We start from the raw sequence: 20,230 nt of genomic DNA, 5'->3' as shown, positions 1-20,230 counted from the left end.
ACATCATATTTTATTGGATATTGAGGCTGCGGTTGGGGTTGGGATTTTATTGGTATTACGTGGTAGGGGGATTCTTTGTCCCATCCTTCGTGGTTGCGATATAGCTCAGGTGCCTGTGCCAATGCCCAATCAATGGCATGCATTTCAACAAGCTTTATGGGAACATGGGGCGAGAAGGCTTTTTCAATCACGTCCTCTCCATAAGGGAGATTGTGGATGAATTCTGGCAGCCAATCTTTTTCAGCCAGCAAAATATCATGAGACATGCGGTACCAAAAGATAGCGGCAATTATGTGTTCAATGTCCCCTTCTAACTGAATAGTTACTCTATACAACCTATTGGGTGTGGAGACACTCACGCCTGCAGTCTTAACTTGTAAGAAGTCATCAATTGCTTTCACCTCCAGATGCTCTTGAAGATCCTGGTGAACTATTGTGACCTCTGCTTCACGGTCGAGCAGTGCCAGTGCCCACTTCCTGTTCTTCAATAAAGCCCTCTTCTTGAGTGGCATGTCGAATTGTAACTGCTTTTTGTCTTTCTAAATTGGGGTTTTTGTTTGGGAAGTTTCTCTTCTTTTTTTAACTAAAACTTCAGACGAGCGTTGAGTTCTTTCTCTGTTTCACGTACTCAATTTGCTGCTCTGACCGTCCACCTCTCTCACTGCGTTTTTCCGGTGAGTCCTGAAAGGAACGAGATTGGTCTGTATCAGTATTGATATCTATCAGGCATTTTTATATTATCCCTATTTCTAAGGTTATACCTATTTTGTGGGATCCCCCCTTTCTTTTTTACGTGTTTGTTGTTTTTTATCTCATCGTTTTTTGGAACCTTCAGGCGCTTGCTTAGTAGTATGTTGATTAGATCTGCCTTATAATTGTGGTTTAATCAGTCTGGCCTCCAGACTATCTCGACCAATACTAGAATAGGTCTCTGCGATAATCTTTGGTAGCTCCCGTTCTTGATCCTGTGAAGGAACATCACGGAGCTGCATGCGCACTGCGAGTGCAACTGCTTCCCCTTTGAGATTACTTAATATGATTGAAGATACTGTGGCAAAATTGCCCATTAATTGCATCCCTAAATCCAGGGCCGCAGCAGCCCCATATTCATCTTGCATTTGTTTTAACACCTCCGGAAGACTGGCAAGTGTTGGTGTACCGTGTGCGGTAGTATAGAGTGTGGCAAATACCATATATTACAGTTATCAACTGTGGGAACCTTCCCAAATGGCAAGCACTTAGTGAGAATTCTTTTTATCTTGAGGTCCTGTATAAGTTAAAACTGCTTCCAGTGCATTTATTTTTTGAGCTAAACAAAACGGAATTTCCTCCCACTTGGTGGGTACTTTACCCATGATCGAATGTACAGTAGCAGGGTTAATGCCTAGCGTGACTGCATGTTGTTGCACTGGGGCAGCACGTGCTGGGTTAGTATTTAATGTTTGCATAACAAACTGTACTAATAATCTGTATACTGTTGTGAGCTCTATATATAGGTGGTGGACCTCAGCTACCGCTAAGGTTGCTGCTTCAGGGTGTGATGTATATGTGGCCAATAAAGGCCCGGTCAGGCCATCATTGCTCAGAGGACCTAACCTAACATGTAATATTGTGTGTGGTAGGGTACCATCAAGCCAGTTGTTATGGTCTTGATAAGATAAAGATATTTCTAAATATGCATATGCTCTGTATTGTGCAGGTATGTTTGCAGGTTCATAGTGGTGAAATGTATTTGTATCCCAATCCAATGCTGGAAAGGTGACCCATGAATAAAAAAAATCTGTTCTATAGGCTGGATGAGCCTCAACAACAAATGTAACTGGACCCCCCTGGGTCGTTAGGCCATTTGTCAATAAATGTGCAGAAAGGGTTGGTTGCATATTTACTGCAATTGCTACCCATTGTGGGTTTGCCATTTTAATGGTAGATGTATGTTCAGAGATAAGAACACCTAGTGGGGATCGGTCCTTTTAATGTGCAAGCTTGAACAACCTATAGCTCAAGATAGGTACTTCCTATGTAGCTGAGGAGGAAATCCTCAATACCACAGACGTCTCACTATATAGTATTGAGGTGTCTTTAGCCTTAAATAAGACAGAGATACTTAGGAGGATCCAAATATTAGTGCCTGACCAAACGTTGGTGGCGCCATGTCGCATATGTTCTCATTATGCTGTATGCTGAATAAAATGTAATAAGGTTAAAGTGCACAGCGGCAGGCCTAGTCAGCATAAAACAACATGACTAAAATACCTATACAATACAGCTGCAATACTAAACATTTGCTTCAGTTTTTACCTTCCATCAAAAATTCAACTTTTTATGTAACTTTTTTCAGCTAATTAGAATTTTTGAATTCACATATTGTCCTCATTGGAAGCCACTTCCTGCTTCAGTGTTTGAAAGAAGCACACAGAATTAAACACAACTTTAGTTAGAAAAATATCAAGAAAAGAGTTAAATCTAATGGAAATCTAAAATTGTACAGTGATGGACATGCTACTTTGATTTTCTTTTTGTGAAGTACACGTGACCTTAAAACTGAAAATAAAGGATGTGTCACTTCTGAAGACTGCAGATTTTAATGCTTGCCGGAGACAGCTAATGCATTGGGCCTGTACATTATCTTTCAAGCTAGGTCCCATATTGCGAGATCTCTTTTATCATGAGCCCAAATCCTTGCCGAGGTTCTCTCCATCGAAACTCAAACTTTGATGATACTTTGTTTTTGTGTTCCTCCACGAGCTATATTTTGGTCCCATAGATGGAAGACATTGACTCCTCCATGTCCATCCCTTTTAGATCTATGGACATAGTTTACTTTACCACAAAATTAACTATGCCAAGGAAAGTCCACCTGGCCACCTGCATGTCCAGGCACACTCTGTATTAATTCAAGAGAGACAGACGTCTGAAGTTGCAATTGATGATGCACGAGTGACCTATTGTGTTGGGGTGCAGATACCAGAACAAATGTCTGTGTACCAGTCTCTCATACAAACAGAACACGTCATGCTCAATTTGTTTTCTGAACAAGTACGCTCTTGGGGCGGCATTTTGGGAAATACTGTAACTCTAAATAGAATTGTGCTGCGGAAAGGTCACTGAGGCATTTACAGAGTCAGTTGCATGTTGTGATGTGGTATTAAAACATTATAAGAGAATTCATAGGGTGGGGGAAGCTAAGTTTTACTTTTGAAAGCACTAGCAGGATTTAAGAGAGTAAAGTAGTAATTATTGCCCTTATCTGGAGCCAGGATTAACAGCTGGACTTAGCCGTTAGTGCATTATAGACCTGCAACAGAGCACGTTTACAATTGCCTGAAGAAACTGTGTCATTGGGTCCTCCATTGTTTATCTTTTTTTTTTTAAATAATCTTTATTAAAGTTTCATAGGATGCAATTGCCGGTGGTATTAATCAGCAAGGTTGCTTTATAATTATTATGGTTAAACCGCAATAAGACCATGTAGACAATCTCCAACACTCCCACCCCCACCAACCCCCACCCCCTTGTACATAGCTTCCTCGACAATATAATGCATCATAGCTGCATAAAGGCAAATCAGTCAGGTACATCAAAGTACATTGCCTAAGAGGACCCAGCACTCAACCTTATCCTCATATAGCCCATATAGTTCCCCGGGTGATACATCTGTAGGAGGTTCTTTCAAAACTGACAGCATGGCCACCCACGCTCTCAATTCTTCCAGTTTTTCATCTTTACGGACATGTTTCATCTGGATTTCCTTAGCCATAGCCCATTCAGAGACGTCCCAGACCAAATCCATAGACCTAGGAGGCACTACACCCAGCTATTTTACAGCTTTTTGGCGTTTTGCTAATAACAAGCCGAGTAGGACAATCTTCCTGCTAAGTTTTTGGGAGGGGAAGGGAATCATACCAAGTAACACCTGCCTCATCTCCAGTTGTATGTGCCACTCATAAGCTCTGTTCAGAATGTCGAACACCATCTGCCAATAGAGTGATAAAACCATACAAGATCAGACCATATGTATAAAGTCCACTGCTAGGCATCCGCGGTGGGGGCAAGCGTGTGACCGGGCAGGATATATAGTATGGTCCTCCCTTGTTACTGAAGGATAAGCTGCACTTGCAAGCATGTTTAAGGGGGAATCTTTGCAAGTGCGCAAGCCGAGGGCACGGGCCACAACTGCAATGCACCTATGGAATGTGTGAAAAATCCAGCTCCGGTCGCATTATGTTTCAAGTACACCATGCTAAAATGTATCTAAATCAGAAAATGCTTTTTTCCAATTAAGAGTGCTTTGCACTTATTGCTTATGAAAATGTTATGTGCTGGATTTTACCAAGTAAAACATGTGAGTGGCACCTGTCAATGTATATTTGAATCACTGTGAATTGTCACACATTTCATTGTAGTGTGTTTTAACTTTGTTTTACCCAATCCAGGTTTGATCATGTTGATTGGTTGGCTGCAAGGCAAGCATCTGCTCAGTATGTTCACTATTGGAGTAAGGTGAGTATGCACTGCTCCACGAATAAAGTTTGTGCTTTCTTGTAGGGATATAAAATGTAATTTGTCGAAGTGTTCTTCACTCATTGCACTGTGTACATTGTTCCCTTAGCAGAAAAAAAAACAAATCTACTCCAAAGCAGCCCGCACTTCGTAATATCCCTGAACGTGGAACTTAACTTTCAAAAGAACATTAATAAAATAGCAATTTTACTTTGGTTATGTTGGTATTTTGCATTCTTGTTCCCAACAAAGCTTTTGACTCAGAGCAATGCAAACTGGTAGCGGTTCAGAAGAGAACCACCTAAATATAAAATATGCAAACCATAGTATTTAAAATATTTCCAAATCAGTTGGAATTTTTATGAATTAAGAATAAGGACATTTAGGTAAAACTCGTAAGGAGGCCAAGGACATTAGCATCAGAAGTAGTTTAGGAATAATAATCTGGAGAAGGGAACAGGCAAGCATTAGTGGAATTCCAAACCCAGGGTTGGAAGAAAAGGGGAAATAAATGGGAAACCACAACAATTACTCAAAAATAAAGGATGGGTTAAAATCGACATTTCGCTATGAAGGTTTAGATAGTTTGGAAAGGCTTTCATATGATACTAAAAAAAACCTCAAATATAGACAGAGAAAGGTTTATTAATTTTTTTTTTAAATATACACCTGTTAAATTCCCAAATCCACCAAAACTGGCTTCTATTCTATAATTGAGTTAAAGTACTAACTGCGCCTTGGTCATTACGGTGGTGGTATTCAGTGCAGGTTGACACATCTGTATGTATGGGTGTACTTTATGGTTTATCATTCTACCTTAGACTTCAGATGTGATATTTTATTTCTAATGTCATTTATTTCTGGAAATCACATTAACCTTTGAATTAACAGGCATTGCAAAGGCAGAAACTGTATGTATGATGAGCTATTGTACAATACTTTTGACCGCTTAGAATGTGTTCATAGATTTTCCATGTGCCCATGGCATAGCTGCTTAACAGAGCACATGGTTGTTGCAGTGCAGTGGGACTGGGAACCCAAAGCAGCCCTGGAAATTTTCACGGACCACCCCCTGAGGTGTGGGAGGAGGGAGAAACTGGGGTGTGAGTGAGGGGAAGCACTGCCTGGCCTCTGAGGAAGTACTGCCTGGTCCTGGGAGGGTGGAAAAGCTTGCTTGCTGCTTTTGCTACTGGGAGCCAATATTGCATCACTGCTGTAAAACCGGCCCCAGTAACAAACCCGGGCCCCACCGCTCCAAAACAGCCCCCATCATTCCAGCCTCCCAGGGAAACACCTGATATCCGGTACGGTCAGTCCGACCATGGAGCAAACAGAGGAGAACTAATGACCTGATTCACAGAACCTTTTACATGCGGAAGTCAAACTTACACACAAACACATTGATTATTTTCTTAGAAGATCTTGATTCATGAAATTAGGCTCTGCAGATATTATACAAGAGGGGTGGGGGAGTCAGTTACATCTGCATAATTTCTACCAAGCATTCAGAATGTCTGCTGCCCGAAATGATAACTGGAGGCACTTAATTTATGGGTTAAAAAATTGGAGGAATTGTCAAAATACATTTTGTTCCTTTGTCCTTATCTTTAGGAAATTATTTTCTGGTAAGTATTTGTTTCCACCCCACCCTCTTTCAATGTGGGTAATTTTGGTGCATTTGTAAATACTTAACTGCACAACCTATATCAGGGTCCTAGGTTTCGGCTTATTCGAGGAAGTATGTTAAAGTGCACAAAATATTTTTTGGGAGGGGTCAAAGAGAAACATTAACAACCAGTTTTTTTTTAATGGCAAAATCAAAAGGCATTTGATACTTCTCAGAAATGTTCTAACTCTAAAATTGTGGCACTCTACCAATAAGGACAGTCAATAGGCATAGAGCTCCGTGAGACAGCTGTAATTCAGGAGATTACAAAAATCATAATTTGCCTTTGATGGTGCCTCAGGTTGTTTTTTTTAAATCAGAGAAAGCACCGTGAATCTCGCATTTGGAGGTGTAGCCTAAGTTTATGATCTTTTTTCTGTTAATATATCTGATGCGATTTTCAATGAGACCTGGGACAGAGGGCAGCTGTAGTAAAGTAAGGATGCTGGACGTAGTCAATCTTCTCGTATTACTGAATCCTGAATTGGTCAACATAAAGTGGTACTTGAGAGCATCGATGTTTGGAGTAGGAAATGGCCCACCTGGTATATACGAACTCCAAGTGGTGCATTATTGACCAAATGCAGCATGCCCACCCATTCAGAGTTCCATGAGTTTGAAATGAGACATTGCTTATAATATTGGGGTTTGTACACAATTATTGTAAGTTTTGTCTCTTTGCAGCTATTTTTTCCACCAACAAACTTCAACTGGTCTATCCTAATAAACTTCACAATTCTTGTTAGAGTGCAGATTAAGGCCCATGTGCTTTTTGTATATTTTCATTCATTTAGTAATGTGACTAGTACTTAAATATATGCCACCGAAGTTGTGATCCTCAATGACTAAAGCTCCAATTCATAAAAAAGGAAAGATTTACTATTGATCTAAAAATGGGCACTGGTTATATGTGAGGATAAAAGTCTTTACAGTGCACATGTACAGTCCATGCATGTGAAGGCGTAAGACTAGCAATGCCACAAAGAGATCTATCAACTAACAACATCCTCCTAGTCCAGAAGGATTCTGCTGAGTAACTAATGTTCATTGCAATGATACACCAGTCAAATTATGTTTCTTATTTTCACAAAAGTGAGCCAGGAGGAATAGCAATTACAGTAATTCTCTTTGCATCTGTACTGAGAACTGGTGGTCGTTTTTTCACTCATCTGCATGGTGATTGAGTGATTTGGATATAACAAATCGATATTTAGCTCAAAGTTAATAACTGAAGATCAGTCATTCAGATTTGCTCCCTGTGGAGTAAACGACAGTGAAATTGGTGCTAGTACGGTTTTTAAGAACGTTTCAAAGTCTTCTGATGCTGCATACCTTCTCCCTGCCCATCAGTAGCTGTTCTCTGAATTATTGAAAACTCATTTAGCCAACGTTTGCTTCTGACACGTTTTGGATCAAAAATAGTTCCCATCCCTAAATTGATAGCAAGTAAATTATAACTTTCAGTTGAGGTTTCGTCATCCCACATATCACCTGGCTTCTTTGCATAATGCTACATCTAAATGCAAGTAAAGTGCATTTATAGAGTGTACAAATGATAGTCCATCACATATAGCTGAAGTCTCTATGAATTAAGACTTATCTATCCATGAACATAGAGTGCATTTTTGGCTTGGAAATTTGCTATTCCCACCCTGTACTGTATTAGTTTGCAAGTCATTCTGTCCTCTGACTGTTGTACCTAATGTACAATCTATTCAAGTTGGTACATTTTTCCAGGTCAAACATGAGTATCTGATTAAAATGAAATCAAAATACAAACATTGTGCCACAGGCATTTGGTTGTCGATGCAACTCTCATTGCAAAATTGCTCAGCACTGGTAGAAGTATGCCTAGTACTAGTACAATGTATGTGAACTGGCCATGGAATTTCTACAATTTGGTATGCAAACCCTTAGAATTAAAATGGAGAAGAAGAGACTATACATACCAGAGTGCAGCGATGTAATACAGCAGGATAAACTATTTACATCTGATGTGACACACCTTTAGATTTTTGGGATCTGTATAACTTTTCTTAAGACGAGCAGAAGCACGGTGTCAGTTTACAACAATGTTAGCTTTTACAACGAATAATTTCTCAGATCATGCAGCCCTCTAGGCATACTGTGTTAGCTTCGTTGAACGTGTTTGTTTGACTGATGGTCCAATCCTTGATTCTACAATATGTTTTATTTCTTGTCTTCTTTGGTTGTGAGAGATCAGTAGAGTGTGTGTTCAGTGTTTAGTTTAAATGTGGTTTGAGTAGGTTAGTGTGAAGATGAATTGTGCTGAATCTTGGCAGATCTTTGTGGAGTTTTGTGTGTGAGTGAGTGGGGAGATATTTTTCGCAGCTGTTGAATGACTCTTCATTTTTAGCCAGAGTTTTCTGTCTGTATATTGTAATATGTTAGCATATTGAAGACCAGCTGGCGTCTGACAATGTTGAGATCAAATCCTTACATTCTTCGTTTACTGTTTTAGTTTGGCAGTGGCAGCCATTCCAGAGGGACTGCCCATTGTTGTAACAGTAACTCTTGCTCTCGGCGTCATGAGGATGGCGAAGAAGAGGGTGATTGTTAAAAAGTTGCCGATAGTGGAGACTTTGGGTAAGTCAACGTGATAGTTTAAATGTTATGGCAGCATGTCCATAATGGCAAAAAATGCAACCTTCCTGCAATACAGACACTCATGCTTTGTTTCAATCCAATACGATTTTGTGAACAAACCACAAACACGAATTACCACCAGTAAAAACGACAATAGGCCAGACTACGTACATACTAGATGATTCTGTTTGGGTAAAGGTAAATGGAAAGCTCTCTTCCGGATACCGTTATGAAGAACTATGACGTCTTTTACAAAATTGAGTGGGTTTAAGCTAAATCTATGAATTTGAAAGATGGATTTATGGTCTGAATTCTAAAAGGCTGATTTTCAGAATCGGGGTATGAGGAATGTTCTCACCCAAGGTCTCTCTTACAACCAAAGGACATCGGTTTGGTGGATCTGCCACTGGTATAACTATGCGATTATGGTTAGGAGTCGAATTAGCAGCATTCTTCACTCAAGGTCATGCAGTTAACAAATTAGGAATTTGGTGAAAACCTTCAAGTTAACTTTGTTGAAACTCTCAAGCATTGCAAATGGCCTTTCACCCCCAATTTGTGCATTTAACGTTTTCTTTGATAAACCAATTTTGTTTGCTGCAAAAACATGCAGTACAGACCATTTCAATCTCAATACGTTAATAGCAATCACATTACAAGAGAGCACATTCTTTATTACAGCCCCATCATCCATTGCCCTGGAGCCCATAAGAGGCTCACCACTTGCTCCATATCTTGGTATGTTTCTGTGGCTGTTCCATTTTAGTACACCAGTTCACCCCCAGCTGCCACTCTGCCAAGGTGGGAGGTTGGGGTTATCTCTATTTACGGTCAGTGTCCCTTTTGGCAACCAACATGGCCACTCCCAGTAGTGTCCGCTCACATTGTAAACCACCTAAATCTTCCAAAATGCCTAGCAGATCCACCATCTCGGTTACTTCCACCCATCTGTCCAGAACCCTTTGAGAGTCCTCTCAATGCCTTGCCAGAACCCGGTTATGTAGGGGCAGGACCACACTAGATGAAAAAAATCTGTCTCTTTAAGACCACAGTGAAAACAGCTTGACTGGCGACTTTTCCGAGTGTGCCACAAACTCTTGGGTGTAAAATATGTAGTGGGCAGGCACTGCAACTGGGTCTCTATTTCTTTGGGACTTTGCAGACAATCCCACCAGTACACTTCCTCCAGGGGGATCTGCCCGTACCACCCAACTCCACCAAAGAGCTAGAAACACTTTGGAAGCATTAATCACCAATGTATGATACATACAGGATATTGCACCTTTACAGAGGCAGCCCATGAGGAGTTTGGCTTAAAGAGGGCTGAACTTGGGCAGATCAGTAATCATGCAGGTGACAGGACAGGGCGTGGTGGAGCTGTAAATATTGTGAAACTGTGTGCGGGTAAGTGAGAACTACTGCTGAAGATATTTAAAACAGCAAAGGTGTCTGTTTTGCGAGACAACACTTAAAGTGGTAAGCCAAATGTTTTCCCATCTCTGAAACCTTTGAAATGAGCCATGTGATGTAACCACTTCCTTTCCCACAATGGAGTAACTAATTTAAGTTTCTTGTCCCAGCCTTTAAAGTGTGTGGCCTAGTAGCCCTACACTTTAAAGGATGGGACAAGACAAGGTGGGAGGCTGGAGGTAGGTTGCCTTAGCCACAATTTGATGTTCATTGTGATCATTTCTAGGAGATGATGAGGGATTGGATCACTATACAGCAGGTCCATGATGGCATCTAGCTCTAGACATGAAGGTTCCAACCAAAATGCCGGGTCATCCCAACTTCAAGTCAACTACTCATTAATCACCATCAATTGGGATGCCCAATAATATAATTTAATGTCTGACATTGCAAGGCCTCCATTTTATACCAATTGCCTACACTTTCTGAGTGCTATTTGAGGTGGCCAGTCCACCCATGAGGAACTGCAAACCAGAGCATTATTTATCTGAAACCAGCAATTCTGAATGTTGAACAGGACGTGTTGGAGAGTATATAAGAATCTAGGGAGAACGAACATCATGAATAGAGCCACTCTCCCCAGTACGTTGAGTGGGAGCTGATCCCACCTTTGGAAGTCCTGTTTCTTTTTAGTAGGAAGTGACATAGGGGTCCTAGAGATGTGAAAACCAAGGCATTTGAAGCTTGGTTTCTGAACTGGAATGGACAACTGCCAGTTCAACTACTCTGATCGCCGTGCATAGGGACCAGGATTGACTTGTTCCAGTTCACCCGGAGACCTAATGCTGATTCATGTATTGGTCATGATTGTATTTTGAGTATGCAGGGACCTGAAATATGTGGGTTGGTTAAGAAAAGTAAGATATCATCAGCATAAAGAGCAATCCTTTTGATCAGTCCATTGCCAAACCTGGACCTTTGAATCATAGCGGATGAGCCACTCTTCAGGCTCAATAGTGAGGGCAAAAAGAAGTGGGAAGAGACAGCATCACTGTCTGGTGCCCCTGCAGATTGGAAGCATATCTGAAAGCATTCACTTTACTTGCACCCAGGTGAATGGAGCAGTATCCAGAAGTCACACATAGGCCCTAAATCTTGGCCAAAGCCCACTTATTCCAAAACCTTAAACAAAAAGGACCAATCAACTGAGTCCAAGGCCTTTTTTAAATCAGTTAAGAGAAGGGCAGATGAATGTTGAAGGGTAGAAGCGTGGGCCTGGGCCACTTGAATCCGGCATATTCAATATCTGGTGCTTTTGTTGGACATGAAATCCCACTGGTCTGAGAGAATCAAAATGGGGAGAGCTGTTGGAGCCAGTTGGCGAGTATTTTTGCATCGATCTTGACCTCTGCGTTGATCAGGGAGATTGGCTGATATGAAAAGCAGTGTATGGGTTGTTGTCTTGTGTTTGGGATCAAATTTGGCATATAACTGTCCATTATCAAGTATCAAATATGTTGAGAAGACAAGGGTCAAGTGGATAACTAAACAGTTGGTAATTCTCTGGAAGGAACCCATCATGCCCAATAACTTTCCCTGGTTTCATATCTATGATAGCATCTCTAATTTCCTGGAGTGTAGAGATAGAGGGAGTTGTGGGAGAAGGATATCATTAAGGATCGCATGGTCTCGCTTTTGACGAGGAGGATGGGTATAGAGTTGTTGATAATGGTGAATGCCATTGCGATCTCAAGCATGGTATGCCTGTGGATATCCAGTGGTTCCACTATCTTGGGAACAACCTCGGTGGTCATTTAATTTGTTGTCTACCAGTATAGCTATTTACTACTTTTGTCTCCCCATTCGTAGACCCGCTGCATGGATGCCGTCCAGCAGTGCTGTGCCTCTTCAAGTGAGATTTGTCTCAGTGAGGCTCGAGAGATATGAAGTTGGCATTCCAGGGTCACCGACTGGGTGAGCAATAGCTGCCTTTCCATGTCAAGTATTTGGGTCTTAAGTAGAGTTATCTGGTTCCGCTTTTCTTTCGCATTATGTCTAAGGGACCTTTATGATAAATCTATGATGTTGGCTTTCCCTGCCTCCCATAATATCCTGTGGGATGCGACCCTGCCTTATAGTGATCAAATGATGCCTGGAGTTCAGACCACAGGTATTTGGAGCATTGATTGTCAACTAAGCACCATGCATTAAGCCACCAAATAGTATGCTATGTACTGTTGGGTTACCTAAGTTGGGCAGTAACAGGATAATGGTCAGAAATTCCCCTGGGCAGGATTGTAGTTCTTGTCAGGTTGAGGATATTAGTGGGCAGGAGAAGGAGTAAGCCTATTCAGGGCAATGTTTTGTGTGCAGCCAAGGAGAGTAAATTCCCACTCTCTATGGTGCCACACCCTCCAGGCATCGCATTACCCCATGGACTCCATGCAGGCCAAAAGCTGTTTGGGTCGGAACAGTCGGTTTACCGTATGAGTGCTGGATCAATCCACAGTCTGGTTGGATGAGGCATGAAAGTCTCTGCCTAAGATGGTAGCCCCACGGGGGAACATGAAAATTACCTCACATCGCTTCGAGAGCTTGAGTGGCTAGTTGAAACGGTATGTACATACTCTGAAATTTGTATTGTTTCTGTTCTATGCCCAATGAAACAGCCTTGAGAATCTGAAATGGAGGAAGTTACCACTAGTGTAAATATTTGTGGGGGAGCAGTGCCACACCTCAAGATCACCTTGTAAATCCTGCGTGATGTATCTGATTATAACCAAAGCATTTTTGGAAGGGGCCATGTGGTCATAGCAAATATGTTTCCTACAGCATCAACACGGCTGGCATAAAGCACTTAGTGTGGCGAAGAACATATGCCGTCTTGATGTGGTCCAGGAGACAATTTACATTCCAGGACGTAAACCTAAATTGCAGCATCTAGATTATGGGTGACCACAGTGCAGGCAATCAAGTCAGAGATCCCAGGGGCTGATCCCCAATTATATGCACTGGTGGATAATCCAGAATGTATCCATGTAAGTCTGCGTGTATGCAAGTATGAAACGATTGAAAGCAAAAACACAAGTAGAACCAACACATGCAAAACAACCCTCCCAATGCCCAACCCTCCCTTTGGAGCATCAGTCACCTAGGAATACCGTTTAATGCAAAGCGTGAAATCAACATCAGGCAAAACATCAGTGTGGGACCTCCTCCCTTGTAGGATAATCTAGACTAGTAAATGACATAACATATACAAATGACACTTCCCCCTACAATTTACATTTGTACCGGCTGACAGGACACCGGGCCATCCCCATCCTTCTAGTCTGAGTGTGCACAGGCCTATAGTCTAATCATAATGGCAATGTCAGTGTGGGATTAGAGTTCCTGATTGCATGCCACTCAATCTCTCAGTGTTCTAGGAGCAGGCTCTAGCAGGGTCTGAAGATCTGGATGGGCTATTATTTCCCTGACTTTCCCTCCATGATCTCATTCTTCTTTGAGGCTTAATCTCCTGTCAGTTGGCATGGTGGTCAGAGGGGTGGTGGGGGTTGGTCTTTCAGTAGCCTATTTCCAGGCCTACTAAGGGGTCTCAAAGAAGAGTGTTTTCGAGTCATGTATAGCTGTGAGTTTTGCAAGTAATATGAGCATATACTGTGCATTCATAGCTCGAAGTTTTTGTTTAATCTCATCATATGATTTTTGCCTTTGTTGAATAGCCCCATTGTAGTCGTGAAAGATCATATTGTGAGGGGAGTCATGACTCAGGGCATCTGACAGGCCTTACAGACAATCGCATCCCTTTCCCTATAGTTAAGGACACAAGGTATCAGAGGGTGATGAGGCCCCCTTGGGGATGGGTGCTGAGCCAGGGAGCTGTGTGTCCTCTTGCTCAAGAACAGAGTGACAGCTTCCCCTCTGGCATCCATGATGCAAGTCATGCTTCCAGTTATTTTTCGTGGTATGCACTTTCAACACCACCTGGGAAGCTGACGAAGCACAAGTTATTCCACCTAGGCCTGTGTTCCGCATCTTCCACACAAGTCTCTAGGGTGGTGGTAGTATTTAGGAGTTTAAATACAGATCATTGAAGTGTGGACGCTTCATCCTCCAATGTTGAAATGCTGCCCTCTACCTCTGAGACCCTGCCAGCAATGTTGAGTATAAGCGCTATGCCAATCCCCTCTTCTCCTATCTTGGTCACTATCACTTCCCTAGAGAATTAAATGGCTTGTAAGATGGTGCCTAGGTCATTGGAGATGATTTCTGTTTGAATGCCTTTGTCCAGGGGGTGTGGGGAGAGGTAGGGTTGCACTGTAAACTTGTCCATCTTAGTTTGGGCATGGCCACTGAGACCTTGGTCCTTCCCCGTTATTAGGTGTATCAGGGGGGATATATGCACGGAGGTGGGGGAGAAAGGGTAGCAGGTAAGCTCATCAGTCTATGTTTAAGGGGGTAGCCTACTCCTCAGCCAAGCCCTTTAAAAAATGATTGTCAAGGTTTACCCCTGCAGTACTGGTCACTCCACAGTCACAATACAACCCAGATGGTTAGGATTCCAAAGCCGCTTTTAATGGTAGTCTGTCACAGGGAAAGCAATAAGGCTATGGCAGTAGCCTGGTCTACTTCAGCAGAGAGGCCACACAGTGGGCCATGGGAGGAATGGTGGATTAATGGGTGTGAGCCTGAAGGGAGTAGTGGCCTGTAGAAATCGCCAAGGTGCCCTTGTGCATCCGTGCAGTCTGGCAGGGTGCCTGCTCATCGACCCCACAGGGATGACTGAGCAGTAGCGGGAGGTCCTCAAGCTCTTGGTGATGTACAGCAGCAGTTCCTCCCACCAGCTCTTTTCCCTTGGAGCTCCCAGGTGGTCCAGGCAAGGTGCACCCCGAAACAACCCCATGTAGCCTATCACCCAATGGAGGTCAGCAGGGGACTTCACGTACAGTTTGAATCACTGTCACTACAGGCTAAGGTGCATCTAGCTCACATGGGTTCTGGAGCTTCGTTGATGCATGACTGGCCCCAGCCTGCTTGCTCCCAGCAGCGTGGGGCAGCACTAGTAGCTGGGCCCTTGTCTGGGGGTGGGAAGCAAACTGCTCAACATTTTCTTCTGTATGTAGTGCCAGAAAAGGCCCCCTCCACGTCGCCAACCACCCACAGAGGTGACATCCTCCCCAATAGCTGGATACTCTCAGGAGGAAGTGCAGGGCGTTCTCTGTCATGAGGCAGCCATTCTCACGCTTGTCTTTCCAGGAGTGGCCCCAGGTGGGAAGGAGGCACATCCAGCGTAAGTATGAGAATGCCACTCGCCTTGTCTGGGATCCAGTGGCTGCTGCCCAGACCACATCTGTAGATGTTCTCCACAGTGGTGAGCCCCTGCAGGTACTCACCACAGTGGAAAGAGAGGTGTTGTGGCTCCTGGTTCTTACCGAGGGGCCAAGATAGGCCGAGGGCCTCTTCACTGGAATATGTTGGATGTTAAATCCACCAGGCATCTCGTCGGGTCACGGTGTGGGCGGGGGACTCAGGGGCCTGTGATCATCTGGCCACGGCAGGTTGGGGGCAGTATCTCCTTGTAGACAAGAGGATGGCAGAATAGGTCTCTGAGCATTTCTAAAACACATCCACCATCGTGTGCATTTAACATTTGTGCTAGATATTGAGGAGTAAGTGTGCAAATTGTGTATGATGAATGTATGATTTTCACAGATTTCTATTTGTAGCCAACAGGATTTTTGTAAACTTCGTAAATGTTAAACCTGGCAAAAATCGATTAAGACTCACAAAGTTACTCCTGTATCTGAGAATGAGTACCTTAGCATGTGTTTATCATATGTAGAACATCAGTTGCATGTATTTGTCACCCCGATTGTAGCTAGTTCTTTTGATAATTCCCTCCTTTCAAACGTTCATCCTGGAACTTGTTCTGATTGCTCGTTGGAGACATTTTATGGAGCATGCTACACAGGTATAAGAAAACAAGGGCTGTACAACAGCCTCAACACAATAGCTAATCAGATTCTGTGCAGTACTAATTATAATAGGGTGGAATTTCTCCATGCACAATTTCAGGATTGATAATAGTAGTAAGATGCAAATACGTATTCACTAATATTTCCACTTTCCCTGCATATTTTTGTTTTATAAACCTATAAAGTTTATAATTAAACATACAATATTTGATTACATTTTCTTTGTGCATTTTTCTAACAAGTATAATACTTTTACTTTTAATATTGTCTCTTAAAACGATTTTTCATTTTGCAAATTCGACTTTGAGTGATTGAAAGTATTCTATATAAGACATGCAAACACTTCAAAGACAGGGGTCAGATATCACGCTATCTTTTGACAAATTGTTGATTATTTTTTAACATGGGGTTTGGTGTTTACATGTCTTTACCATGAGGAGAAAGAAAAGTTAAGTGAATTATGTGGCAATCGTGCTGGGTTAGAGGCTGTGAAAGGAAAGCAATGTTGGATGCCATTTATGTAACACAATGTAAATGCCTGTAAATGAACTGTACACATTCATCAGTTAGGAAACCAAAAAGGAAGCACATTTTTTCATAATTCTGGAGTGTGATGGAAACAAAGATTTTTATTAGGCTCAAAACAAATCAAGACACTTTACTTGGTGATACACAAATGATAAATATTAACTGAAATCCGACTTCCACGCTTTATAATTTGTGTGCAATATCGTTTTTTCACTAAAACTGTATGTCTGTGCAAATCTAATGCCCATTTCAGTGCTTAATTTGTGCTTGTTGTTACCGGTGCTGAGCACCGGCACTTATTTTTGAGGGCCAGTGCTTATTTTTATGCCTCAAGCATTTACTGTGAGCAAAAGACACAAATGGGAAACACGGAGGAAGAGAAAACGAAAGACCTTTGCAATGGGAGACAGCAGAAAGCTGAAAGAGTGAGCTGAAGGGGCAGGGAGTAGCTTTAAATGGATTGAAGAGGCCCGAGATGGCCTCAGGATTACGCAGCCTCAGTATTCCGAGTTCGCACATTTAATTGCAGCAGTCCTGCGTTTAAGAGGAGGGCTTTGAGCACTGGCACGTCTTTATTTACAAATTAAGCACTGTCCCATTTTATTGGAAAATGTGCTGTCTTTAAATGACAATGAGCTACCACACAATCCTTCCATTACATTACATTACGTTACATAAAAAATCAAGGGGGCAGAAGCCACTTAGGCACCAGGGATTGGTGTGTGTGTATGTTTTGGGCAAGGGTCGTGCCCCATGGGGGCACATTACTGTTGGCCAGGTCCATTTCTGCCCCGCTTGGGGACAGATAGGACTATTTTTGTAAGGCCTATCTGCCCCCAAGGGGGGCAGAGAGCCCACCAGACACCAGGGAAGATTTTTTTTCAAAAAAGGAGGATGGGGGGTATGGCCATACCCCCACCCCAAATAAATGGGGACAAAGTTGTTCTGCTCACTGGTGGGCAGATGGGGCAATTACCCTCGATCCACTCCCCAGGGGGGCAGAAAGCCCACTCGATGCCAGGGTATCAAAAAAAAAAAAAACAATAGTGGTGTGGTGGCTACCAACCAGTATGCCCCCACTGCAACTGAAGGGGGTAAGTCTTTCAGCTCTTCCCCTGCACACTAAAAGATCTTATCCCATTGGCAAGCCAGAGGAAATTTTATTATTTTGGGTTTTGGTTTTACATTTGGGCCCTGAGAGCTTGTCTAACTCTCAAAATCGTCCCACTTGGAATGGTGAGGGCTGCACTTTTTGGACTTTGGGACGCTGCCACGTAGAAAAATCTAAAAGACCTAGACACATCTGAAAACTAAACATCTGGATGAGTCCAGGGTGGTGTGCTTCACATGCACCCCACACCATTTTCTTTTTTACCCACGATGCCCTGCAAACCTCCAACTTTGCTTGAAATCACACATTTCCCCACATTTTTGTGATGGAACCTTCCAGAATCTGCATGAATCCACAAAATTCCTACCACCTAGCATTGTCACATCTATACCGATAAATATTCAGCCCCATTTGTCAGCCTAAAAATGTTTTTTCCATACTGCTCTTTTGGACCCGCTTTGGTTCCACCTCAATTTCAACATGTTTTTGGCTCTTCCCTGTCACAGGCACTGGGCCCACCTACACAAGTGAGGTATCATTTTTATCGGGAGAATGAGGGGAACGTTAGGTGGTAGGAAACTTGTGCCGGTGCAGTGATCCCACACAGAAATGTGGGAAAAGTTTGATTTTCTTTTTTAAAGCTAAATTTGAGGTTTGCTTAGTTCTGGGTAAGTAAACACTGAGGGATCTACGCAGGTCACAGTTCCCTGGACTCCCTCGGGTGTCTAGTTTTCAGAAATGTCTGAGTTTGATGGGTTTCCCTAGATCGCTGCTGAGGCCAGGACCCAAAACACAGGTTCCTCTCCCCTCGCAAAAACAGGTAGTTTGTATTTGATCAATTTGATGTGTCCGCGTAGTGTTTTGGGACATTTCCTATCACGGGCACTAGGCTTAACCACACAAGTGAGGTACCATTTTTATCAGGAGATGCGGGGTAATGCAGGGAGGAAGGAGGTTAGTAGCTCCCCTCAGATTCCAGAACTTTGCAGTACTGAAATTTGAGGAAAAAGTATTTTTTGTGCCAAATGATGAGGCTCGCAAAGGATTCTAGGTAACAGAACCTGGTGAGAGCCCCACAAGTCACCCCATTCTGAATTCCCCTAGGTGTTTAGTTTTAAAAAATGTATAGGTTTGCTAGGTTTCCTTAGGTGCCAACTGAGCGAGAGGCCAAAATCCACAGCTAGGCACTTTCCAAAAAAGACGTTAGATTTCAATGTCAAAATGTGATGTGTCCATGTTGCGTTTCCTGTCATGGCATTAGGCCTACCCACACAAGTGAGGTACCATTTTTATCGAGAGACTTGGGGAAACACAGAATAGAAGAACAAGTGTTATTGCCCCTTGTCTTTCGCTACATTGTTTCCTTCCAAATGTAAGACAGAGTGTAAAAAAGACATCTATTTGAGAAATGCCCTGTAATTCACATGCTAGTATGGGGACCCTGGAATTCAGAGATGTGCAAATAACCACTGCTTCTCAACACCTTATCTTGTGCCAATTTTGGAAATACAAAGGTTTCCTTGATACCTATTGTTCACTCTATATATTTCACCAAATGAATTGCTGTATCCCCGGTATACAATGAAAACCCATTGCAAGGTGCAGCTCGTTTATTGGCTGTGAGTACCTAGGGTTCTTGATGGCCCCACAAGCCTTTCATATCCCCGCAACCAGAAGAGTCCAGCAAACATAATGGTGTATTGCTTTCAAAAATCTGCCATAGTTGGAAAACGTTATTGAAGAATATGTGGACAGAAATGGCTCTTTTTTTCACCTCAATTTCAATATTTGTTTTATTTTAGCTGTTACTTTCTGTTGGAAAACCTTGAAGGATCTACACAAATGACCCCTTGCTGAATTCAGAATTTTGTCTACTTTTCAGGAATGTTTAGCTGTCTGGGATCCAGCATTGGTTCCACACTCATTTCTGTCACTAACTGGAAGGAGGCTGAAAACACACAAAATAGTAAAAATGGGGTATGTCCCAGTAAATGCCAAAATTGTGTTGAAAAATGTGGTTTTCTGATTCAAGCCTGCCTGTTCCTGAAAGCTGGGAAGATGGTGATTTTAGCACCACAAACCCTTTGTTGATGCTATTTTCAGGGAAAAAAGCACATGCTTTCTTCTGAAGCCCTTTTTTCCCATTTCTTTTTTTTTTATTTTGCTGTATTTTGGCTAATATCTTGGTCTCTTCCAGGGGAACCCACAAACTCTGGGTACCTCTAGAATCCCTAGGATGTTGGAAAAAGGGACACAAATTTGGCGTGGGAACCTTATGCGGACAAAAAGTTATGAGGGCCTAAGCGAGAACTGCCCCAAATAGCCAAAAAAAGGCTTGGCACAGGAGGGGAAAAGGCCTGGCAGCGAAGGGGTTAACTTACTACGATAAAATGTAAATCCAAACAGCATGTGCTATGTCTCCTCTTTGCT

The 20,230-nt window shown here is 42.5% G+C and overlaps 1 protein-coding gene across 2 annotated transcripts in view; it reads left to right on the top strand.

The window, feature by feature from the left end:
• The window catches only part of ATP2C2 (ATPase secretory pathway Ca2+ transporting 2), a 311,062-nt gene that overhangs the window by 191,333 nt on the left and 99,499 nt on the right, over positions 1–20,230 (top strand). For both annotated transcript variants that reach the window (XM_069218250.1, XM_069218249.1), the window contains exons 11-12: positions 4,434–4,500; positions 8,649–8,773. In XM_069218250.1, coding sequence (XP_069074351.1) covers positions 4,434–4,500; positions 8,649–8,773 — 192 coding nt within the window. The remainder of the gene's footprint in view (positions 1–4,433; positions 4,501–8,648; positions 8,774–20,230) is intronic.

This window comes from Pleurodeles waltl, chromosome 12, assembly GCF_031143425.1.
Source record: "Pleurodeles waltl isolate 20211129_DDA chromosome 12, aPleWal1.hap1.20221129, whole genome shotgun sequence".
NCBI lineage: Eukaryota > Metazoa > Chordata > Amphibia > Caudata > Salamandridae > Pleurodeles > Pleurodeles waltl.
The sequence above is the reverse complement of the archived record's forward strand: the minus strand, read 5'-3'. Positions and strand labels throughout refer to the sequence as shown.